Below are 25736 nucleotides of genomic sequence, written 5' to 3' on the forward strand. Positions count from 1 at the left end.
AAGACTCCAGCCACCCTAGTCATAGACTGTTCTCTCTGCCACCGCACGGCAAGCGGTACCGGAGGGCCAAGTCTAGGTCCAAGAGGCTTCTAAACAGCTTCTACCACCAAGCCTTAAGACACCTGATCATACATTATAATCAAATGGCTACGCAGACTATTTGCATTGCTCCCACTCTTTTATGCTACTGCTACTCTCTGTTATTATCCATGCATAGTCACTCTTTTATGCTACTGCTACTCTCTGTTATTATCCATGCATAGTCACTCTTTTATGCTACTGCTACTCTCTGTTATTATCCATGCATAGTCACTCTTTTATGCTACTGCTACTCTCTGTTATTATCCATGCATAGTCACTCTTTTATGCTACTGCTACTCTCTGTTATTATCCATGCATAGTCACTCTTTTATGCTACTGCTACTCTCTGTTATTATCCATGCATAGTCACTCTTTTATGCTACTGCTACTCTCTGTTATTATCCATGCATAGTCACTCTTTTATGCTACTGCTACTCTCTGTTATTATCCATGCATAGTCACTCTTTTATGCTACTGCTACTCTCTGTTATTATCCATGCATAGTCACTCTTTTATGCTACTGCTACTCTCTGTTATTATCCATGCATAGTCACTCTTTTATGCTACTGCTACTCTATGTTATTATCCATGCATAGTCACTCTTTTATGCTACTGCTACTCTCTGTTATTATCCATGCATAGTCACTCTTTTATGCTACTGCTACTCTCTGTTATTATCCATGCATAGTCACTCTTTTATGCTACTGCTACTCTCTGTTATTATCCATGCATAGTCACTTTGATAGCTCTACCTTCATGTACATATTACCACAATTACATCGACTAACCGGTACCCCCTGTATATAGCCTCGCTATTGTTATTTTACTGCTGCTCTTTAATTATTTGTTACTTTTATTTCTTTTTTGTGGTATTTTTCTTAAAACTGCATTGTTGCATTTCACTGTAACATCTACACCTATTGTATTTGGCACATGTGACAAATACAATTTGATTTGAGAGAGAGAAATGTGTGACCTGTCGCCATAAGAAAACAGCAACCAGTGAAGAACAAACGCAATTGTAAATACAACCCATTTTGATGTTTACTTTTCCCTGTTTGTACTTTCCCTATTTGCACATAATGACATTTGAAATGTCTTTATTCTTTTTGAACTTTTATGAGTGTAATGTTTACTGTTAATTTGTATAGTTTATTTATCTTTTGTTTATTATCTAGTTCACTTGATTTGGCAATGTAAACATAAGTTTCCCATGCCAATAAAGCCCCTTAACTTGAAATTAAAGTACGCCTGCTCTGTTAAAAGCCCTGCTGTCTTTCAAACACAAGCTCCTATTGGCCCACTAAATGTTTCTGACCAAAATAGACGCACAGCCAGATGAAGAGAGAGTAAGGGAGAGAGATAGAGGGTGAGGCATGATGGGAAAAAGAGGGATAACAGGGAAGAGAAGTGAGAGAGCTATAAAGAGTACACATCACACATGCTCAAAGCCAGTGGACATAAAGCTGGTTGAGAGAATGCCAAGGGCATTCAAAGCTGTCAGAGGCAAAGGGTGGCTACTTATATATATATATATATATTTGGATTTGTTTAACACTTTTTGGTTACTACATGATTCCATGTGTTATTTCATAGTGTTGATGTCTTTATTATTATTCTACAATGTAGAAAATATTAAAAACAAAGAAAAACCCACACATGAGTAGGTGTGTCCAAAATTGAGTGGTACTGTATATTTTTTGTACAGTATTACATGCCATTCAGCAGACGTTTTATCCAAAGCAACTTCACATATAGGTGGCCCCGGGAATCGAACCCACAACCCTGGCGGTGAAAGCACCATTCTCAACCAACTGAGTCATACATGGTCACTAAAATGAACATAAATGAATATGAAATGTCAGCAAAGCCTATGATAAGAAGCCATACAAACCTTTAATCACATTACAGGGAGGTTGGTCAACAACACTGTAGTAATGACAGATGACCACAATCAATTCAGGTGATTGCAACCTACAGAATCAATACCCCCCAAAAAGAGCAATTTGCAGTCATGGAACCCTTTCCATCACTGGCATTTGATTAACACATTGACTCTAGGTGGGTCTGAGGACCAACATTATTTCAATGCTATTTCAATTTGTTGTTAGAGTGGCCAGCTCCTCCAGATGCCTCAGTCACACCAACCCTGCTGTTCACCGACTGTTCCTGTACGGTCCTGCATGGAGATCAACAGGAGTGACATCACCTGTCTGTCCTTTGACCACTCCATCTCACAGGTACACGTCGCCACTAACCACAGATGTAGGATCAGATTATTCTACCCACAGTCCTAACCTAACCTGTCTACCTCATACTGTAGCTATGAGTCTCTGTCTTTCTGGGGCTTCAGCCTTTTTCTGGAAGTTCTCCCAGTAGGCGGAGTCTTCTTCAAAGAGGGGTGTGGCCATGCTGATGAGGTCACTGAAGGAGAGGAAGGTGAAGGAGGGGGGAGGATCGGTGAGGGCAGGGGGAGGCTGAGGAAAAAGAAGGAGAGGTTAGAAATCTACTACATTGTGCTGGGGGAAAAAAACACACACACAGGCTCACTTACATTCCCTCCACACACACACACACACACACACACACACACACACACACACACACACACACACACACACACACACACACACACACACACACACACACACACACACACACACACACACACACACACACACACACACACACACACACACACGACTCACCACAGATCTGACTGTATGGCCGGGTCCCAGTGCCACAGCAACATGGTGGTCCTTACCCAATACAGTCTCCTGAAGGTGGACAGGAGCAGTTAAAGAAACACACGTTTACATGAAATACACACAACATACAAACAGAATGAGGTCATAGGGGTTGACTTATACGAGTGGTTAAGGTGACAAATAGCTCTCGTTTACGGAAAGGATCACGCATGCAGCAGGCCACACACACACACACACACACACACACACACACACACACACACACACACACACACACACACACACACACACACACACACACACACACACACACACACACACACACACACACACACACACACACACACACACACACACACACACCTCTCCTCTCCCTGTTCTAACACATCAGTGTCCTAATACTGGCTGTTCATCATCCCGGTTCCCCTCTCTCTCTCTCTTTCATTCCACACAGTTGGCCCTAATCATAGGCCCATTCGGGGGAGTTGTGTACATCCCAGACAAGCAATCTCCATCTCACTGCCTGGCTTTCCAGGAGTAATGGACGCCTCACCCCGGGGAGACAGAGGGGAGAGGAGATTGAAAGGAGAAAATAGCCTCACTCCTTTACTTTTTATAGTGAGGGAGGTTACAGATGTAGGATCTAACATTGAATCACCCTGTAGCGTGAGAACTTCCCTGCAGGACATTTAAAAACACGTAGTTCCATTTGGGGTTTAAAAAGCCTTCTGAAGTTTTTAATTTGCACTTTGACATTTTAGACTTTAAATTTTCCCTTTCGAAAAATGTCCATTAATAATCATAATCCACCTTTCCTGTTGCTGCAGGATAATTTTCTTGCAGGAGCAAACTGGATCAAATTAAGATCCCCCATCTATATCTCATGTTCTTTATGGAAGGATGACTCTCTGCAACATCTGTTTGCTATACTACAAAGAAGTTAGTGAAAACATGCAAATGAACTGATTCCCCAAAAAACTATTCCACTGCATTTCAGCCCTGCCACAAAAGGACCAGCTGACATCATGTCAGTGATTCTCTTGTTGACACAGGTGTGAGTGTTGACGAGGACAAGGCTGGAGATCACTCTGTCCAGCTGATTGAGTTCGAATAACAGACTGGAAGCTTCAAAAGGAGGGTGGTGCTTGGAATCATTGTTCTTCCTCTGTCAACCATGGTTACCTGCACGGAAACACGTGCCGTCATCATTGCTTTGCTCAAAACGGGCTTCACAGGAAAGGATATTGCTGCCAGTAAGATTGCACCTAAAATCAACCATTTATCGGATCATCAAGAACTTCAAGGAGAGCAGTTCAATTGTTGTGAAGGCTTCAAGGCGCCCAAGAAAGTCCAGCAAGCGCCAGGACAGTCTCCTAAAGTTGATTCAGCTGCGGGATCGTGGCACCACCAGTACAGAGCTTGCTCAGGAATGGCAGCAGGCAGGTGTGAGTGCATCTGCACGCAAAGTGAGGCGAAGACTTTTGGAGGATGGCCTGGTGACAAGAAGGGCAGCAAAGAAGCCACTTCTATCCAGGAAAAACATCAGGGACAGACTGATATTCTGCAAAAGGTACCGGAATTGGACTGCTGAGGAGTGGGGTAAAGTCATTATCTCTGATGAATCCCCTTTCCCATTGTTTGGGGCATCCGGGAAAAAGCTTGTCAGGAGAAGACAAGGTGAGCGCTACCATCAGTCCTGTGTCATGCCAACAGTAAAGCATCCTGAGACCATTCATGTGTGGGGTTGCTTCTCAGGCAAGGGAGTGGGCTTACTCACAATTTTTCCTAAGAACAAAGTTATGAATCAAGAATGGTACCAACACATCCTCAGAGAGCAACTTCTCCCAACCATCCAAGAACAGTTTGGTGACGACCAATGCCTTCTGCAGCATGATGGAGCACCTTGCCCAAGGCAAAAGTGATAACTAAGTGGCTCTGGGAACAAAACATCAATATTTTGGGTCCTTGGCCAAGAAACTCCCCAGACCTTAATCCCATTGAGAACTTGTGGTCAATCCGCAAGAGGTGGGTGGACAAACAAAAACCCACAAATTCTGACAAACTCCAAGCATTGATGCAAGAATGGGCTGCCATCAGTCAGGATGTGGCCCAGAAGCATGCCAGGGCAGATCGCAGAGGTCTTGAAAAAGAATGGTCAACACTGCAAATATTGACTCTTTTAATCTACTTCATGTAATTGTCAATAAAAGCCTTTGACACTTATGACATGTTTGTAATTATACTTCAGTATCCATAGTAACATCTAACAAAAAATATCTAGACACTGATGCAGCTTTGTGAAAACTAATATTTGTGTCATTCTCAAAACTTTTGGCCACGACTGTACATGTATTTATTTTTTATTTTTTTATTTCACCTTTATTTAACCAGGTAGGCTAGTTGAGAACACCGTTATTTAACCAGGTAGGCTAGTTGAGAACACCTTTATTTAACCAGGTTGGCTAGTTGAGAACACCTTTATTTAACCAGGTAGGCTAGTTGAGAACACCTTTATTTAACCAGGTAGGCTAGTTGAGAACACCTTTATTTAACCAGGTAGGCTAGTTGAGAACACCTTTATTTAACCAGGTAGGCTAGTTGAGAACACCTTTATTTAACCAGGTAGGCTAGTTGAGAACACCTTTATTTAACCAGGTAGGCTAGTTGAGAACACCTTTGTTTAACCAGGTAGGCTAGTTGAGAACACCTTTATTTAACCAGGTAGGCTAGTTGAGAACACCTTTATTTAACCAGGTAGGCTAGTTGAGAACACCTTTATTTAACCAGGTAGACTAGTTGAGAACACCTTTATTTAACCAGGTAGGCTAGTTGAGAACACCTTTATTTAACCAGGTAGGCTAGTTGAGAACACATTTATTTAACCAGGTAGGCTAGTTGAGAACACCTTTATTTAACCAGGTAGGCTAGTTGAGAACAGGTTCTCATTTGCAACTGCGACCTGGCCAAGACAAAGCATAGCAGTGTGAACAGACAACACAAAGTTACACATGGAGTAAACAATTAACAAGTCAATAACACAGTAGAGAAAAAAAGGGGAGTCTATATACAATGTGTGCAAAAGGCATGAGGAGGTAGGCGAATAATTACAATATTGCAGATTAACACTGGAGTGATAAATGATCAGATGATCATGTACAGGTAGAGATATTGGTGTGCAAAAGAGCAGAAAAGTAAATAAATAAAAACTGTGGGGATGAGGTAGGTGAAAATGGGTGGGCTATTTACCAATAGATTATGTACAGCTGCAGCGATCGGTTAGCTGCTCAGATAGCTGATGTTTGAAGTTGGTGAGGGAGATAAAAGTCTCCAACTTCAGCGATTTTTGCAATTCGTTCCAGTCACAGGCAGCAGAGTACTGGAACGAAAGGCAGCCGAATGAGGTGTTGGCTTTAGGGATGATCAGTGAGATACACCTGCTGGAGCGCGTGCTACGGATGGGTGTTGCCATCGTGACCAGTGAGCTGAGATAAGGCGGAGCTTTGCCTAGCATGGCCTTGTAGATGACCTGGAGCCAGTGGGTCTGGCGACGAATATGTAGCGAGGGCCAGCCGACTAGAGCATACAAGTCGCAGTGGTGGGTAGTATAAGGTGCTTTAGTGACAAAACGGATGGCACTGTGATAAACTGCATCCAGTTTGCTGAGAAGAGTGTTGGAAGCAATTTTGTAGATGACATCGCCGAAGTCGAGGATCGGTAGGATAGTCAGTTTTACTAGGGTAAGCTTGGCAGCGTGAGTGAAGGAGGCTTTGTTGCGGAATAGAAAGCCGACTCTTGATTTGAGTTTCGATTGGAGATGTTTGATATCGGTCTGGAAGGAGAGTTTGCAGTCTAGCCAGACACCTAGGTACTTATAGGTGTCCACATATTCAAGGTCGGAACCATCCAGTGTGGTGATGCTAGTCGGGCAAGCGGGTGCAGGCAGCGATCGGTTGAAAAGCATGCATTTGGTTTTACTAGCGTTTAAGAGCAGTTGGAGGCCACGGAAGGAGTGTTGTATGGCATTGAAGCTCGATTGGAGGTTAGATAGCACAGTGTCCAATGACAGGCCGAAAGTGTACAGAATGGTGTCGTCTGCGTAGAGGTGGATCAGGGAATCGCCAAGAGCAACATCATTGATATATACAGAGAAAAAGAGTCTGCCCGAGAATTGAACCCTGTGGCACCCCCATAGAGATTGTCAGAGGACCGGACAACATGCCCTCCGATTTGACACACTGAACTCTGTCTGCAAAGTAATTGGTGAACCAGGCAAGGCAGTCATCCGAAAAACCGAGGCTACTGAGTCTGCCGATAAGAATATGGTCGAAAGCCTTGGCAAGGTCGATGAAGACGGCTGCACAGTACTGTCTTTTATCGATGGCGGTTATGATGTCGTTTAGTACCTTGAGTGTGGCTGAGGTGCACCCGTGACCGGCTCGGAAACCAGATTGCATAGCGGAGAAGGTATGGTGGGATTCGAGATGGTCAGTGACTTGTTTGTTGACTTGGCTTTCGAAGACCTTAGATAGGCAGGGCAGAATGGATATAGGCAGGGCAGAATGGATATAGGTCTGTAACAGTTTGGGTCCAGGGTGTCTCCCCCTTTGAAGAGGGGGATGACTGCGGCAGCTTTCCAATCCTTGGGGATCTCAGACGATATGAAAGAGAGGTTGAACAGGCTGGCAATAGGGGTTGCGACAATGGCGGCAGATAGTTTCAGATATAGAGGGTCCAGTTTGTCAAGCCCAGCTGATTTATACGGGTCCAGGTTTTGCAGCTCTTTCAGAACATCTGCTTGGGAGAGGTGGCTTGGGCGAGGAGCTGCAGGGGGGCCGGAGCTGTTGGCCGAGGTAGGAATAGCCAGGCGGAAGGCATGGCCAGCCGTTGAGAAATGCTTGTTGAAGTTTTCGATAATCATGGATTTGTCGGTGGTGACCGTGTTCCCTAGCCTCAGTGCAGTGGGCAGCTGTATGAGTTGTAAAGAACCCTGTGTGTTTCTGTGTATGTGAGTCCTCTTTTTAATTCCCTCACTACCAAATGTCATGACCTCATTATAACACATTGGGGTTGTGACATTACACAGGGTCACCAGGAAGTGGAAAGACCTTGGTTGCCATCTCATTAAGCGAGCCAATCAATATGCAGTGCTCAGAGGCCTCCATGCTGCTTGCCTCATCTGTATGTTAATTGAGTGTGTGTGTGTGTGTACACATACATTCAAACAATACCAGTCAAAAGTTGACACACCTACTCATTCAATGACTTCTTTATTTTTACTACATTGTAGAATATAAATGAAGACATCAAAACTATGAAACAACACATGAAATCATGTCGTAATCAAAATATAAAATACACTGCTCAAAAAAAAGGGAACTAAAATAACACATCCTAGTTCTGAATGAATTAAATATTCTTATTAAATACTTTTTTCTTTACATAGTTGAATGTGCTGACAACAAAATCACACAAAAATTATCAATGGAAATCAAATTTATCAACCCATGGAGGTCTGGATTTGGAGTCACACTCAAAATTAAAAGTGGAAAACCACACTATAGGCTGATGTAATGTCCTTAAAACAAGTCAAAATGAGGCTCAGTAGTGTGTGTGGCCTCCGTGCCTGTATGACCTCCCTACAACGTCTGGACATGCTCCTGATGAGGTGGAGGATGGTCTCCTGGGGGAACTCCTCCCAGACCTGGACTAAAGCATCCGCCAACTCCTGGACAGTCTGTGGTGCAACGTGGCGTTGGTGGATGGAGCGAGACATGATGTCCCAGATGTGGTCAATTGGATTCAGGTCTGGGGAATGGGCGGGCCAGTCCATAGCATCAATGCCTTCCTCTTGCAGGAACTGCTGACACACTCCAGCCACATGAGGTCTAGCATTGTCTTGCATTAGGAGGAACCCAGAGCCAACCGCACCAGCATATGGTCTCACAAGGGGTCTGAGGATCTCATCTCGGTACCTAATGGCAGTCAGGCTACCTCTGGCGAGCACATGGAGGGCTTTGCGGCCCCCCCAAAGAAATGCCACCCCACACCATGACTGACCCACCGCCAAACCGGTCATGCTGGAGGATGTTGCAGGCAGCAGAATGTTCTCCACGGTATCTACAGACTCTGTCACGTCACGTGCTCAGTGTGAACCTGCTTTAATCTGTGAAGAGCACCGGGCGCCAGTGGCGAATTTGCCAATCTTTGTGTTCTCTGGCAAATGCCAAACGTCCTGCATTGTGTTGGGCTGTAAGCACAACCCCCACCTGTGGACGTCGGGCCCTCATACCACCCTCACGGAGTCTGTTTCTGACCGTTTGAGGAGACACATGCACATTTGTGGCCTGCAGGAGGTCCTTTTGCAGGGCTCTGGCAGTGCTCCTCCTGTTCCTCCTTTCCCAAAGGCGGAGGTAGCGGTTCTGCTGCTGGGTTGTTGCCCTCCTACGGCCTCCTCCACGTCTCCTGATGTACTGGCCTGTCTCCTGTTAGCGCCTCCATGCTGTTGACACTACGCTGACAGACACAGCAAGCCTTCTTGCCACAGCTCGCATTGATGTGCCATCCTGGATGAGCTGCACTACCTGAGCCACTTGTGTGGGTTGTAGACTCCGTCTCATGCTACCACTAGAGTGAAAGCACCGCCAGCATTCAAGTGACCAAAACATCAGCCAGGAAGCATAGGAACTGAGAAGTGGTCTGTGGTCACCACCTGCAGAACCACTCCTTTATTGGGGGTGTCTTGCTAATTGCCTATAATTTCCACCTGTTGTCTATTCCATTTGCACAACAGCATGTGAAATTTATTGTCAATCAGTGTTGCTTCCTTAGTGGACAGTTTGATTTCACAGAAGTGTGATTTACTTGGAGTTACATTGTGTTCCCTTTATTTTTTTGAGCAGTGTATATTCTATATTTGAAATTCTTCAAAGTAGCCATCCTTTGCCTTGACGACAGCTTTGCAAACGGTTGGCATTCTCTCCACCAGCTTCACCTGGAATGGTTTTCCACCAGTCTTGAAGGAGTTCCCACATTTGCTGAGCATTTGTTGGCTGCTTTTCCTTCACTCTGCGGTCCAACTCATCCCAAACCATCTCGATTTGGTTAAGGTCGGGTGATTGTAGAGGCCAGGTCATCTGATGCAGCACTCAATCACTCTCCTTCTTGATCATATAGCCCTTACACAGCCTGGAGGTGTGTTGGGTCATTGTCCTGTTGAAAAACAAATGATAGTCCTACTAAGCGCAAACCAGATGGGATGATGTATCGCTGCAGCCATGCTGGTTAAGTGTGCCTTGAATTCTAAATAAAAGCACTGTCAGTGTCACCAGCAAAGCACCCCAACAACATCACACTTCTTCCTCCATGCTTCACAGTGGGAACCACACATGCAGAGATCATCCGGCACCTACTCTGCGTCTTACAAAGATACGGCGGTTAGAACCAAAAATCTCAAATTTGGACTCATCAGACCAAAGGACAGATATCTACCGGTCTAATGTCCAGTGCTCGTGTTTCTTGGCCCAAGCAAGTCTCTTCTTATTATTGGTGTCCTCTAGTAGTGGTTTCTTTGTAGCAATTCGACAATGAAGGCCTGATTCACACAGTCTCATCTGATCAGTTGATGGTGAGATGTGCGTAACTTGAACTCTGTGAAGCATTTATTTGGGCTGCAATCTGAGGTGCAGTTCACTGTAAGGAACTTATCCTCTGCAGCAGAGGAAATTCTGAGTCTTCCTTTCCTGTTCCTCATGAGAGCCAGTTTCATCATAGCTCTTGATGGTTTTTGCGACTGCACTTGAAACTTTTCAACGTTTTCCATATTGACTGATCTTCATGTCTTAAAGTAATGATGGACTGTCATTTCTCTTTGCTCATTTGAGCTGTTCCTGCCATAATATGGACTTGGTCTTTTACAAAATAGGGCTATCTTCTGTATACCAGTCACAACACAAATGATTGACTCAAATGCATTAAGGAAAGAATTTCCACAAATTAACTTTTAACAAGGCACACCTGTTAATTGAAATGCATTCCAGGTGACTATCTGGTTAAGAAGATGCCAAGAGTGTGCAAAGCAGTCATCAAGGCAATTGGTAGATAATAATTTGAAGAATTTCAAATACATTTTGATTTGCTTACTACATGATTCCATGTGTTATTTCATAGTTGAGGTCTTCACTATTATTATACAATGTTAGAAAATACTATGTATGTATGTATGTATGTATGTATGTATGTATGTATGTATGTATGTATGTATGTATGTATGTATGTATGTATGTATGTATGTATGCATGTATGTATGTATGTATGTATGTATGTATGGTAATAGGTGGTGCTGTGATGATGAATGTGTGTGTGAGAGACAAGTGTTTCTGCAGAGATTTCAGCCTATCTGGAAGAAACATTCATTCTGCAGACCTTATCAGATGTGAAGTCTAGCATCCTAATTGTTTCTCGTTACTCTGATCAATATGGCAGCGAGGGAGGAGACAAGAACATGATCTCTTCTCTTGCTCACTCAGGCAATAGGTGTGTGTGTGTGTACGTACTTAACCCAACCAACAGCAAAAGGTCCAAACATGAGGATTTTAATACCTTGGTTCCAGTACTGAAACCTGGTCTCTCTGGTGCTCCCGAAATAGTCCCGAAATAGTCCTCCTAGTCCTCCCTAGCTCCCTCACTGCCTCCGTCCATCCTTCCCATTTACACAAACATCTCTGCAGCAGATCTACAGCATAGCTGTACTGTCCCTAAGCTGGCGATCAATACCGTAGGTATGTTGCTATTCTCTGGTGGCAGAAGTGTCACAATAGAAACACCGTTAGCCCGACAAACCAGTCCAGAGAGGACAGAACGGATTCCATGATGGACCATTCATTATTTTCAGCTTTATAGGTGAGATCCAACTCACACAATAGGTTTCCACAATACTGCTTTCCCCTGACATACAGTATTTTTTCAGACTAGTGTGGCTGAAAGGAGGGAGATGAGGAAAGGAGACTAAGTAAAGAGGTGACTTTTTACAACTCTAAAGCCTTGGTGTGAGAGGTACTGAGAGCATCCTAGGTAAAGGTCCCCGGTATTTCCTAGAAAAGTACTTTACAAATTCTTTCAAGGATACATTGTTGGAGAATTCAAAGACTCCGAGACAGAGAGAGGGCCAGAGTACACATTTGTTCGTATGCTAAAATAGCAATCATAGAGATAGCGGCTAATACATCATATGGCTAACAAGACCTTGCTAATCTGTCGTTAGTGGCTCTGAAACGCAATAAGTATAGCAATAGCTTTAGTGGGTAACTCTAAAGCTAACTGATGAAATTGGAGCAGGGTAGCATTAATTTAGTGGGTAACGTTAAAGCTAACTGATGAAATTAGCGCAGGGTAGCATTAGTTTTTAGTGGGTAACGTTAAAGCTAACTGATTAAATTAGCGCAGGGTAGCATTCGTTTTTAGTGGGTAACGTTAAAGCTAACTGATGAAATTGGAGCGGGGTAGCATTAGTTTTAGTGGGTAACGTTAAAGCTAACTGATGAAATTGGAGCGGGGTAGCATTCGTTTTTAGTGGGTAACGTTAAAGCTAACTGATGAAATTAGCGCAGGGTAGCATTAGTTTTTAGTGGGTAACGTTAAAGCTAACTGATTAAATTAGCGCAGGGTAGCATTCGTTTTTAGTGGGTAACGTTAAAGCTAACTGATGAAATTGGAGCGGGGTAGCATTAGTTTTAGTGGGTAACGTTAAAGCTAACTGATGAAATTGGAGCGGGGTAGCATTCGTTTTTAGTGGGTAACGTTAAAGCTAACTGATGAAATTGGAGCGGGGTAGCATTAGTTTTAGTGGGTAACGTTAAAGCAAACTGATGAAATTGGAGCGGGGTAGCATTAGTTTTAGTGGGTAACGTTAAAGCTAACTGATGAAATTGGAGCGGGGTAGCATTAGTTTTAGTGGGTAACGTTAAAGCTAACTGATGAAATTGGAGCGGGGTAGCATTAGTTTTAGTGGGTAACGTTAAAGCAAACTGATGAAATTGGAGCGGGGTAGCATTAGTTTTAGTGGGTAACGTTAAAGCTAACTGATGAAATTGGAGCGGGGTAGCATTAGTTTTAGTGGGTAACGTTAAAGCTAACTGATGAAATTGGAGCAGGGTAGCATTAGTTTTAGTGGGTAACGTTAAAGCTAACTGATGAAATTGGAGCGGGGTAGCATTAGTTTTAGTGGGTAACGTTAAAGCTAACTGATGAAATTGGAGCGGGGTAGCATTAGTTTTAGTGGGTAACGTTAAAGCTAACTGATGAAATTGGAGCGGGGTAGCATTAGTTTTAGTGGGTAACGTTAAAGCTAACTGATGAAATTGGATAGAGTAAGCTACAGCTGCTAAAGAGACCCTGCGTAGCTGCTGTTAGTGGAATTGGAACGGCATTTGAGCTGCTGCCAAAAAGATTTACTATAAACCATCTGCTGCTTAGAGTGTCTGTAATACATCAACCCACTATCACAAATTACAGTGAAATACACTTGTGCAAAATTCTTGACACAATTTTACAAATGTTCATGTTCAACACACCATTTTGTACACAGTGCAGTTCAATCAGTGATGAAAGCAGTAGGTTATTTAAACTAGCGGGGTGGATGGGTGAGCGTATAACCGGAAGTTCAAGCAACCCAAACGTTGCGTATTTGAATCAAATGATGGCTAACTTCAGCATTTTAGCAACTACTTCTTTTTAACTATTTAGCTAGTACGTTAGCTAACCCTAACCCTCACACCTAACCTTAACCCCTAACCTAGCTAACATTAGCCACAACAAGAAAATTGTGTCCATTCCGCAACAATCTGTGATAGTGTGTTGGACACACAGAAACAGGCGGGAGATGGGCTGGACACACAGAAACAGGCGGGAGATGGGCTGGACACACAGAAACAGGCGGGAGATGGGCTGGACACACAGAAACAGGCGGGAGATGGGCTGGACACACAGAAACAGGCGGGAGATGGGCTGGACACACAGAAACAGGCGGGAGATGGGCTGGACACACAGAAACAGGCGGGAGATGGGCTGGACACACAGAAACAGGCGGGAGATGGGCTGGACACACAGAAACAGGCGGGAGATGGGCTGGACACACAGAAACAGGCGGGAGATGGGCTGGACACACAGAAACAGGCGGGAGATGGGCTGGACACACAGAAACAGGCGGGAGATGGGCTGGACACACAGAAACAGGCGGGAGATGGGCTGGACACACAGAAACAGGCGGGAGATGGGCTGGACACACAGAAACAGACGGGAGATGGGCTGGACACACAGAAACAGGCGGGAGATGGGCTGGACACACAGAAACAGGCGGGAGATGGGCTGGACACACAGAAACAGGCGGGAGATGGGCTGGACACACAGAAACAGGCGGGAGATGGGCTGGACACACAGAAACAGACGGGAGATGGGCTGGACACACAGAAACAGGCGGGAGATGGGCTGGACACACAGAAACAGGCGGGAGATGGGTTGGACACACAGAAACAGGCGGGAGATGGGTTGGACACTCTTGAACTTTCTTTACTTTTCCTGCTACTTTCTCCTTCAACTCCACTGGACCCTGCTCACCTCGAACGCCCAGACCTCCTCTTCTTCCTCGTCCAGGTGCATTGTGGTCCGGCGACACACCTTGCCCTCTGCAATTGGCTCAGGTGACAGGTGAAACTCCGCCCTCTGTAGATTAAAGCCCAGCCCTGTGCCAATCGCCTTGATGAAACTTTCCTTCAACGCCTTGACGGACAGGAAAGATAACCAGAGCCCCGAAAATATCAGATGAAGAGTAGTGTAAAAATAATACAGTTGAAGTACTCTTATTGTGTACAAGTGAGATTAGAAACTGGGTGGTCTGAGCCCTGAATGCTGATTGGCTGACAGCTATGGTATACCACGGGTATGAAAAAACATTTTTACTGCTCTAATTACGTAAGTAACCAGTTTAGAATAGCAATAAGGCACCTCAGGGGTTTGTGGTATATTGCCAATATACCACGGCTAAGGGCTGTGTCCAGGCACTCCACGTTGCGTTGTGCTTATGTATATGGGGGGGGGGGTACTGTGTCGATGTGTGAGGGGGAAAAAACTATTTAATCCACTTTGAATTCAGGCTGTAACACAAAATGTGTAATAAGTCAAGGTGTGTGTATACTTTCTGAAGGCACTGCCTGTACACAATAATCATTTTAAATGGCGAACAACCATTGGTGTACCCATAAGGCATTGAAAATCATCACTTATCAGGTTGAACACTATCCCTGTCCCAGGCATTGACACAAGGTTCTGTGTGTGACGATCATGGTGTGTGTGGATGTGTCTCTGAAGTCAAACAAACCTTGTTACACGAGGGCAAGACACAGTAACACAATTACAAGGCAAGTCACTATAGCAACGGGAAAGCACTAAGATTAGTCAACGGCAATGATATCAGTACTTAATGTCCTTGTACCGCTCTCTCAATCTGACAACTTCTCGACTGAGCAGCTCAATTAATTGGGGGGGTGCATGTAATGTGTATGACTCAGTGTACAAGTCAAGCGTGCCAAGCGTCACCATGGATGTGAGAGTGATGGTTACCCAGTGTCTGTAGAACATGGTCAGTTGCTCCCATTCCGATCCTGCTCTGCGGATAACACTCCACTCATAATCAGTAAACTGCCTCGTCATGATACGGAAAAACTCTGGCACAGAAGTGCTACCTGGAGACAGAGGGGGAGGGAGAGAGAGGGGGGGGGGTGCAGGGAAAATATTTTTAATAATAAAATAAACACAAACCTAATGGTTTGAGCTCTGACAATAAGGAAACAGTTGAGGGAGAAGAGGTTGAAAATGGAGAGAAAAGCAACACACTCCTACTTTGTTTGGGATCATCACTTTTTATCCTCTAACAATCTTTAAACATAGACAGAATGGGAATCGGCAGGAGATCCCTGTGATAGAGCACTGCCAAATCACTCTCAGGGAATATGAAAAACAACAGTGGCATCATGTGGTAAAGAAAGGAACTGCAGCAAACTTTCTTTAGATAACTTTGTAAAAATGGATTTAGGTATTGGTGAATGACAGCCCATCTATAAGGTTTAATAAAGGGCCTAGCTAGCTATTCTCCCTGGGGGGGAAAATGTGGAAGATAAGTATGTGCTTTAAGGTATCGCCATCCTTAGGGAATGAGGCTACGTATAACGAGATCTAGGCCCATTTAAAGAGGGATTTGGGAGAAGGTCTGGGTGAGTGACAGGACTGGGTTAGCAGATTAGCGTCCTGGAGGCTTGGAGAGGAGGGTTACTTCTCTCTCACACAAAACAGGAGAGAGAGAGAGAAGGGTTCAGGATGTCGTAAGACAGTTTACTGCCAGAGTGAGCTCTTCTCAATGCTGCTTATTTAATCAAATTGACACATCAAAGCACTAAAGATCGTGCAGACACACACACCTGGCATGGTGGTCTTCATTACGTCCACCCCGACCTGCAGCCCCTGCTCTGCAGCCAGCACAGCGTAGTCACCCTGGTGAGAGATGTTAAAACTCCAGCCCATGGTTTCAGGGCTGGAGCAGGCTGGGTTGGCCAGGTAGGGCTTTCCTCTGGGAGAACGCTCCAAGCAGATGTCAGACCAGGGAACACCCATCCTGTCACACACCAACCTCCTCAACAACAACCTGCCAGCCTGGAAGAGCAGGGGAAAAGGAGTGTCAATAAGGGTGCTGCCTCTCCTCTCTCCAGTGAAAGGTAACTCTGAAGAGTCATCATCTTCTTCTGTGGATTGCTTGGCAGTTGGCAACCAACTTTAAGGTACATTACCGCCACCAACTGGACTGGAGTGTGGACCAGAGACAGGGGAAGGTCTAAATCCTACCCAAAATTCTCATCTCCCTAAGGAAACAAATTAAATACTAGATCCCCAGGAGATTTCCCCAGTAGTTCATTTAATCTTTCCTTCCTCAAATCTAATAACAAATCGCTCCATTTCTCTCCCATATTTCTGGCACTGAAATAGAACATGTTCCACTGTCTCCATCTCCTCCTGACAATGATCACACCTCCCAGTCGGATGTTTCCCCACCACTTTCAATGTACTATTGAGCCTTATGTGTCCCAGTCTCTGCCTTGCCTGACATGGTTAACCAAGGCCTGATAATTAGCAGAATCAGGTGTGAAGTGACAAAAACCTAGAACGTGGAAATTGCTATTTGGTAATCAAGAGAGGACATGGAACAGTGATTACTTTCTATCGGAATAACAGTCAACGCACCATAGCTGATTTGGCATCTTTGGCAAACATGAACTGTCCGATTCGTTCTTTCTCTTCGCGCTGCACACACCGGGCCGCTAACAGCCACTCGGACCGGCTCGGCGTCCACGAGCCACACCGGAACGCCCAGCGAACGCCTCCCATGACGGCCAGTTTCAGAGCTAAGAACGGGTAGACCAACGTTCCGCTTTAAGCTAACGTTACCTCTCGTAATGCAGCTGGATAACACTGACCGCTTTTGTGGATTTAGCTAACTGTTAGCTGTGAGGTAAGTGTGTCGGTATTTTAAGCACTACAAATACCGCAACCTAAAAAAACATAGTTAGCTAGCAACGCATGAGAACTTGATAAGTGTCCTCCTGAACGAGTGTTTGCTTCACTTTGACAACTTGCTAGCTATAACAACACGACCGCGGACCCGGAAAAACTGGTGGGACGTGACATGTCAAAAGTAGGCGTGGCAATGAAGGGACCAATGGGAAGGATGTTTATGGTGCGTCGCCAAAAGGTGTCTTTCCGATTCAGATTTTGGCGTTGATGAGCATCTGATTTATTCTCTACGATAGATAAGGTGAGTTATTTTACGATGATCATAAATGGTATTACATTACGTGGGAGAGCGTGACCATGTTGGCTCAATAAAAAGGATATGTGGGGATTTGAGTTTTTACGGTGCAAATGTGCTGGTGTGCTAGCTAGCTATCGGTTCCACAAACACCGCCGATTATGCTACATTACCAAGCTAGCTGATGCGTTTCACAAAAAGCGTAATGCAAAGCACTGCACTGAGTTTTTACATATTCCAAACTGGAACCTATCCTGATCCCCGTCTCACCTCGGAAAATAGAGAGACAGATATGATAGCTATCTCTTCCCCCATCGTCAATCGTGGGCCCAAATACATGAAAAAGAACCAAGGTTGTGGCATGGTTTGAAATTATGGTTGCCTGCAAGCAAAGCTTTGCTTTCGCGATACTCAGCAGGTCAAATACACAGCAGTCTTCTTACGCATGCAGTCTTGTGTCTGTCAAAGCATTCACTTGTCCTGTGACAGATAAAGATCAGACCCGTTTTGAGTTTTATTGAAGATAAGTTTACCACTAGTTTGAATCAACTAATCATTCTCTGGTTGCTCTGCTCCTGTTTTCGTCTTTCAGGAGGAAGCTGAACCCTGCTCTGGTTGCCTGAGAACACATCTGATGTAGCACTTACCTATTTTGTGTGACCTTTGAGTGAACTAAGGGAGTGTGTCACCTGAGGAAGGACAGTGGGATTCTTCTCAACAGCAGTCCTTCATCCAGCGATCTACAGCCTGACTGCTCTCTCCACCTCTCTCTGTATCTCCCCCCTCTTTCATCCCTCCCTCTTTCACACTTCTCTATGCTTCTGCCCAATGATGTCCTTCTCCATTTCAGAGTCCCTCTGTAAGACTACTGTCTCTCCATCCCTATCTCCATCCCTCCTTGATCTCTCTCTCTCGCCATCTGCCTGTGCACCTCTCCTGACCGCCAGGCTGGATTTCCTGCAAATGAAACACCTGAAGAGGAAGAGGAAGAGTAACTACAGCGTTCGTGAGACGCAGACGCTGATCCGGGAGATCCACAAGCGACGAGACGTGCTGTTCTCCCGCCAGCAGAACACCGCCATCAACGAGTTGAAGAGACGAGCCTGGGAGGAGGTAGCAGGAGGCGTCAACGCACTGGGAGAGGGTGAACTACGCACAGCTTCAGAGGTGTGTGTGGAGGGAGCTTCCATAGTGACAAATGATGTTCATATAGAGTTTTGTGGCACTCGAGTCTGATCTCTAGACCACATTGAGTGTCTCGTATCGGATACATTTGCACTCCGTCTTGACTTGGACAATGAGGATTCATCATTTCTTCCAGAGACAAGTGGTGTAAAAACGGCATAATAATCAGCTCCCATTGTCAGCGCATAAAACTGCTTCGCAAGCCCACGTATCCTCACTCCTTTTATGACACATTCATATCTTATCGCCTATTGAAACTTGGGCTTCCTACTTTCATCATATTCTCTGTCGGGAGACCAGGTTAAGTTGGAACATATTTAGTTTTTATTTTATTTGTTATAGACTTGTTTGGGTTAGTGCTAATTTGTAGTGGCTCTCTCTATTTGCCCTCACTTCAGGTGGCCTCAAACACAACACTGAAAAGAGTTTGTATCCTAAATATAAGGGCTGCATTTCAATAGTTTAATTCACCCCGATTCACTAGAAGGAGTTCCTTTGGGCACCCACTTCCCAGTGCTGATTTTACCTCAACTTCCTGAAGCATTTTGAGTTGTGACATCATCACTGTTTGTAATGGTTGTGTGTGTGGTTCCAGGTGAAGCGGCGTTACCTGGACTGGCGGTCGTTAATGAAGAGAAAGCAGCTCCGTGCTGAGCTGTCTCTCTCCACAGGGCTGAAGGCAGAGTATGATCCGTCCTCCCCTGAACACGACGCCTCACTGGGTTCAGGGGACCAGTCGCTCGACCTCTCTGGCTTTCCCAAGGAGTCCCAGTGCGACTGGCAGGACCTGGCGGATCTTGGAGAGCCCAGTGGACACTCGATGTCTACGGAGGTTAAGCTGGAGGAGGAGGCCAATGGATACAGGGTGAGGATCCATGTGTTTGTGTGCGTTATTTATTTGTGAGTTGAATAAAGGGAACATGATGCATTAAAAAATATATATATAATTGTAGAATTGTTGCGCAATCGATATCCATAGGGTACATTTTTTTAAATGTTTTTATCTGGTGTTAGTGCGTAGCCTAAGCTTTAGTTCCTAACTGTGGAATGCCAAATACACGCCAATTGCCAAATGATTTTGGGAATGTGGGCAGAAAAAGTCAATCCACTGAGGCAAGAAAGACAAGGGCTGTGTTTGAATACTCATATTAACTGTACTAAACTCAGCAAAAAAAGAAAGGTCCTCTCACTGTCAACTGTTTATTTTCAGCAAACTTAATGTGTGTGCATATTTGTGTGAACACAACAAGATCCAACAACTGAGACATAAACTGAACAAGTTCCACAGACATGTGACTAACATAAATGGAATAATGTGTCCCTGAACAAAGGGGGAAGGGGGGGTCAAAATTAAAAGTAACAGTCAGTTTCTGGTGTGGCCACCAGCTGCATTAAGTACTGCAGTGCATCTCCTCATGGACTGTGCCAGTTCTTGCTGTGAGATGTTACCCCACTCTTCCAAGGCACCTGCAAGTTCCCGGACAAGTTCCAAACCAACAGGTCCCAGACCTGCTCAATGGGATTGAGATGGAGATCCGGGCTTTTCGCTGGCCATGGCAGAACACTGACATTCCTGTCTTGCAGGAAATCAACCACAGAGCGAGCACTATGGCTGGTGGCATTGTCATGCTGGAGGGTCATGTCAAGATGAGCCTGCAGGAAGGGTACCACATGTGGGAGGAGTATGTCTTCCCTGTAACGCACCAGTGTTGATATTGCCTGCAATGAAAACAAGCTCAGTCCGATGATGACACACACGCCCCAAACCATGACGGATCCTCCACCTCCAAATTGAAAGAGTACAGGCCTCTGTAATGTTCATTCCTTCAATGATACCTAGGCGGCGTTGTTGCCGGTGACGTCTGGTGAGCACAACAGGCCTACAAGCCCTCAGTCCAGCCTCTCTCTGCAATAGGCTGAGAGTCTGAGCACTGAAGGAGGGATTGTGCGTTCCTGTCGTAACTTGGGCAGGTGTTGTTGCCATCCTGTACCTGTCCTGCAGGTGTGATGTTCGGATGTACCAATCCTGGGGAGGTGTTACACTTGGTCTGCTACTGTGAGGACTATTAGCTGTACGTCCTGTCTTCCTGTAGAGCGGTCTTAGGCTTCTCAGGGTACGGACATTGCAATGTATTGCCCTGGCCACATCTGCAGTCCTCATGCCTTCATGCCGCATGCCTACGGCACGTTCACGCAGATAAGCAGGGACCCTGGGCATCTTTCTTTTGGTGTTTTTCCAGAGTCAGTACAAAGGCCTCTTCAGTGTCCTACATTTTCATAACTGTGACCTTAGTTGCCTACCGTCTGTAAGCTGTTAGTGTCTTACCGACCGTTCCACAGGTGTATGTTCATTAATTGTTTATTGAACAAGCATGGGAAACGGGGTTTAAACCCTTTACAATGAAGATCTGTGAAGTTATTTAGATGTTTATGAATTATCTTTGAAGGACAGGGTCCTGAAAAGGGGACGTTTCTTTTTTTGCTGAGTTTTTGTGACGTGAATTGAGTATATAGTTATTATTATTATTGGTCATCGTATGGATATAGTTAGTATGCCAAGTTCACAGATGTTGTACTAAATTCGCCAAAATATGAAGTATACACACAGGGGACACTATTTCTGTACTTTCGGGCCCATAATGCAATTCGGGAAATGGGCGTGGCTTCACATCGTTGTCAGAAGGAAGAAAATAATGGAAAATATGCAGCCGAAGTACGAGAGCGGATACAGATGTATTGCTTTGCTCAACATTTGTCATAATTAGTGAATGTAATAAAGTAATAACTTTTCAAATAAGTTACGTTAGACGTTATGTTGGCTGACAATTTGTTATCTACGCTGTCCTTACGAACCACATAGCATTTCATTACAGCAGTATGTACCGATATGTTAGTTGGCTACTTATACATGAAATATGCCAGTATAATAACTATAGGCTAACTAACTACCCGATTATGGTATAGTCTTAGTGCGTTCTCAGTGGACATTATGGTGCTTTCGTAAATTCGCTCTGACTATCTACTCCGATTTCAGAGCACTCTCGTCTGAGTGTACCAGAGCGCAGAATAATGAATTTACAAACACTCAATACCCGTTGAATATGGCCGGTGTCAGCAAAAAGCATAATTAAATTGTCAGCAGCACAGTTAGTCACCAACGCTCTGGATAACTTAAACTGCCTAACCATATCTGCTAGGGCGAGAAATGGTCAGAGTGGTCTCATTTGTGTTTGGAAGTAGCTAGCCAACATTAGCTTGGGTGCTTGACTGCCGTTGTAAGGTCAGAACGCTCAAATCAACCCTACTCCTTGGCCCGAGCGTCCAGTGTGCGCTCCGAGAGCGATACGCTCTGAATTTACAAACTGACAATTTTACCACGCTCTGAATTTACGAGCGCACTCCAGATTGAATTTAAGAACACACCCGAAGTCGTAAAATGTCTAACTAGTAATTTGTTATGCTAACTAGCTAGTAAGAGGTTGTGTAGCAACAAGCATCAACTTCCGGTAGATGAGCGACGAGCTAGTACGCTCAACTGAAAGGATAAAGTTTGTTTACAGTATAAAAAATAACTAATTGTATACAGCATGTTAGTATGGGTATTCTTGAATAACAAATAGCCTACTAAAATGTCATCAGTTATAAGCGGCGGATCTTTGCGTCTGTACAGCACATTTTCTATATTGTGGGTCGGGGTCGGGTGCGGGCCTCAGATTTCTACTCTCACATAGATTGGCGGTGGTGAATGGGTTACAAACCACTGACCTGTGAATCACTAGTGTGCGTGTCAGGATGTGTGTATGATATTAATCAGTATATCAATGATCTGAGTCTCTGTCTCTGTCTCTGTCAGCTGGAGGGTGATAGTGGTGAGGGTGAGGTAGAGGATGATGATTGTTTCCCCTCCCTCCTACCCGACATGGGAGAGCGAGATGGACGTATCCCTGAAGTATTTTCACACATTGATGAGTTCGGAATGCTCAGCGCATCAAAGGGGGCGGCGGCCTCAATGAATCGGGACCTCTCATCGACCGGCCTGGGTGGACAGGGCTTTGCTGGCTTAGGACTAGCCAATCACGAGAGTGCGGGACTTCTGGTTGCCTTGGAGAAGCAGCGTCTGGCTGTGGAAACGGAGCGGCTAGCGGTGGAGAGAGAGAGACTCCTACTGGAGAAGGAAAGACTGAGTCAGTCGGAGGTGGAGAAAGAGAGATTGCAGCTGGAGAAAGAGAGATTGCAGCTGGAGAAAGAGAGATTGCAGCTGGAGAAAGAGAGACTTCAGGTGTTGCTCATGAACCAATCAGAACGGGCCACAGCTCCCCCCCAGCAAAGCCCTCCCTCTTCCTCCACCCCTACCACCACCTCTTCCTCTGCTGTGGATGGACAGAATGAGAGAAAGGAGAATAAACCCTGGCTTTCTATGATAGATCTGGAGGGTGAGAGACTGAGGCTGGAGAAGGAGCGACTGCAGTTAGAGAAAGAGAGGCTGCAGTTCTTTAAGTTTGAGTCTGGACGACTGCAGATCGAGCGGGAGAGACTAGAGGTGGAGAAGGAGAGAATGCAGCTTCACCAGGATCAGGGTCGCTGAGGGAGCAGGAGGAAGGAGAGAGGAAGGATGGCATCAAATTGTATTTGTCACATGCTTGGTAAACAACAGGTGTAGACAAACAGTGAAATGCTTAGGGGCCCTTCCCACCAACACAACGCGAAAGAAAAGGAAAACACGTAATAATAGATACACAATGAGTAACGACAACTTGGCTATATACAAGTGGTACAGGTACCGAGTCGATATGCAGGGGTACGAGGTCATTGAGAGAGAGTGATGTACATAGTAAACCTTAGAAGCAGCGTATGTGGTGAGCATTAAAGCATATCTATGAGAGAAGTGCCTGGAAGAAGAGCAAACGAGGGGAGGGTTATCTCAGAGCAGGCAGGCCAGCTACGAGCCTATATGAGCAGTCACCTCCATGGTCCAGTGAGACTCTCTCCTCCCTCTCCTGTCTGTTTCTGGCAGCTCCAATTGCTTGTTACAGTTCAGTCTGATCCACAATGGTTGAAAAGAGGTGCACAGCTCAACCAAACTGACCTTAGATCAGCAGAGTGTCATCATCCAACTCCAGGTTGATGACGGAGGATATTTATCCAGTTTTATTTCCTGTAGAGGCAGGACCAAGACTGAAACTGCCACTCAACCTCAGTAGCCTCATCCAATCACATTATTATCCAATCATTCTGTTATGTTTGTGGACTTGCATTAACAGGGATTCTTTCAATTCAGAGGAGCGGTTCATTTTAACAAAGATAATCTGTCTGTACAATGTGTTTTGTATACAGTGAGTGGTTGTGTACTGGGAGAAATGGTTTTGTCCCTGGTAAAGTTGTGTGTAGCTCAGTAGTACCATCCATGTACTGCATAGGAAGTGGACATAATGTAGAATAGCTGTAAACTCAAAGCACAAAATGCTCTGTGTGAGACTGTTTCCCAACCAGTGTCATATCAGGCCTTACAGATGTCTTTATTTTTCCAAACCTAAGTCTTTTATAATTGTTTTATTTTGATAGTGAGTGTGGTTTGGTACTATGATGAAATGTTTTGTGTGGTGTTCTATAGTAGCCCTGTAGTTGAATATATCTGCTGGTTCACCCGTCGTCCAAGGAAAGAGTTGAGTAACTATTTAAAAAGGAGAGAAAAAAGAGATGTTTTCTGCATTGCCTTGACTCACAATAAAGGATATACATAAATAGGGTATTTTTACTTTATTCTGCCTGTTTTTTAATACATCTGGTGTAACCCCCCCCACACACACACACGCACACACACACACATGCACACACACACACACACACACACACACACACACACACACTTTCACACTTAAATCACCTGATGTATACAGTGCATTTGGAAAGTTTTCAGACCCCCTTCCCCTTTTCCACATTTTGTTACGTTAGTCTTATTATAAAATGGATGGAATAAATGTTTTTCCTCATCAATACCCCCCTAATGACAAAGGGCAAACAGGTTTTTAGAAATGTTTGCAACTTAAGTATTCAGACCCTTTGCATTGAGACTCGAGATTGAGCTCAGGCGCATTCTGTTTCCATTGATCATCCTTGGGATGTTTCTACGACTTGGCGTCAATCTATGGTAAATTCCCATCCATCCTGACAGAACTTATGAGAATCTGCAGAGAGGAATGGGAGAAACTCCTCAAATACAGGTGTGCCAAGCTTGTAGCATCATACCCAAGAATACTCAAGGCTGTAATTGAAAAGTTCTTCAACAAAGTACTGAGTAGAGTCAGAATACTTATGTAAATGTGATATTTCATTTTTTTATCATTTTCTAAATATTCTAAAAACCTGATATTGCTTTGTCATTATGAAGTATTGTGTGTAGATTGATGGGGAGAAAAAAATTAATTAAATTAGAATAAGGTTTAACGTAATGAAATGTGGACAAAGTCAAGAGGTTTGAATACTTTCGAAAAACACTGTAGATACAGTTGAAGTCGGAAGTTTACATAGACCTTAGCCAAAATAAATGTAAACTCAGTTTTTCTTAATTCCTGACATTTAATCCTAGTAAAAAAATCCCTGTTTTAGGTCAGTTTGGATCACCACTTTATTTTAAGAATGTGAAATGTAAGAAAAATAGTGGAGAAAATTATTTATTTCTTTCATCACATTCCCAGTGGGTCAGAAGTTTACATACACTCAATTAGTATTTGGTAGCATTGCCTTGAAATTGTTTAACTTGGGGCAAACATTTCGGGTAGCTTTCCACAAGCTTCCCACAATAAGTTGGGTGAATTTTGGACCATTCCTCCTGACAGAGCTGGTGTAACTGAGTCAGGTTTGTAGGCCTCCTTGCTTGCACATGCTTTTTCAGTTCTGCCCACAAATTTTCTATA

General features: G+C 44.5%; 2 protein-coding genes across 2 annotated transcripts; one reads left to right on the forward strand and one right to left on the reverse strand.

The window, feature by feature from the left end:
• Positions 1-1958: 1958 nt before the first annotated feature.
• On the reverse strand, positions 1959-17508 carry aasdhppt (aminoadipate-semialdehyde dehydrogenase-phosphopantetheinyl transferase). The gene is made up of 6 exons (XM_046314959.1): positions 17073-17508; positions 16256-16487; positions 15402-15523; positions 14400-14561; positions 2790-2858; positions 1959-2558 (listed from the first exon to the last, which is right to left on the reverse strand). Exons 1-6 carry the CDS (start codon positions 17214-17216, stop codon positions 2394-2396), a joined length of 894 nt encoding a protein of 297 aa, XP_046170915.1. The 5' UTR covers positions 17217-17508; the 3' UTR covers positions 1959-2393.
• Positions 17379-24582, forward strand: LOC124005568 (myb/SANT-like DNA-binding domain-containing protein 4). Its single transcript, XM_046314958.1, has 4 exons — positions 17379-17643; positions 18230-18804; positions 19418-19687; positions 22676-24582. The coding sequence occupies exons 2-4, from the start codon at positions 18466-18468 to the stop codon at positions 23405-23407; spliced, it is 1341 nt and encodes a 446-aa protein (XP_046170914.1). The 5' UTR covers positions 17379-17643; positions 18230-18465; the 3' UTR covers positions 23408-24582.
• Positions 24583-25736: the final 1154 nt, after the last annotated feature.

This window comes from Oncorhynchus gorbuscha, linkage group LG19 (assembly GCF_021184085.1).
Source record: "Oncorhynchus gorbuscha isolate QuinsamMale2020 ecotype Even-year linkage group LG19, OgorEven_v1.0, whole genome shotgun sequence".
NCBI classification, from domain to species: Eukaryota; Metazoa; Chordata; class Actinopteri; order Salmoniformes; family Salmonidae; genus Oncorhynchus; species Oncorhynchus gorbuscha.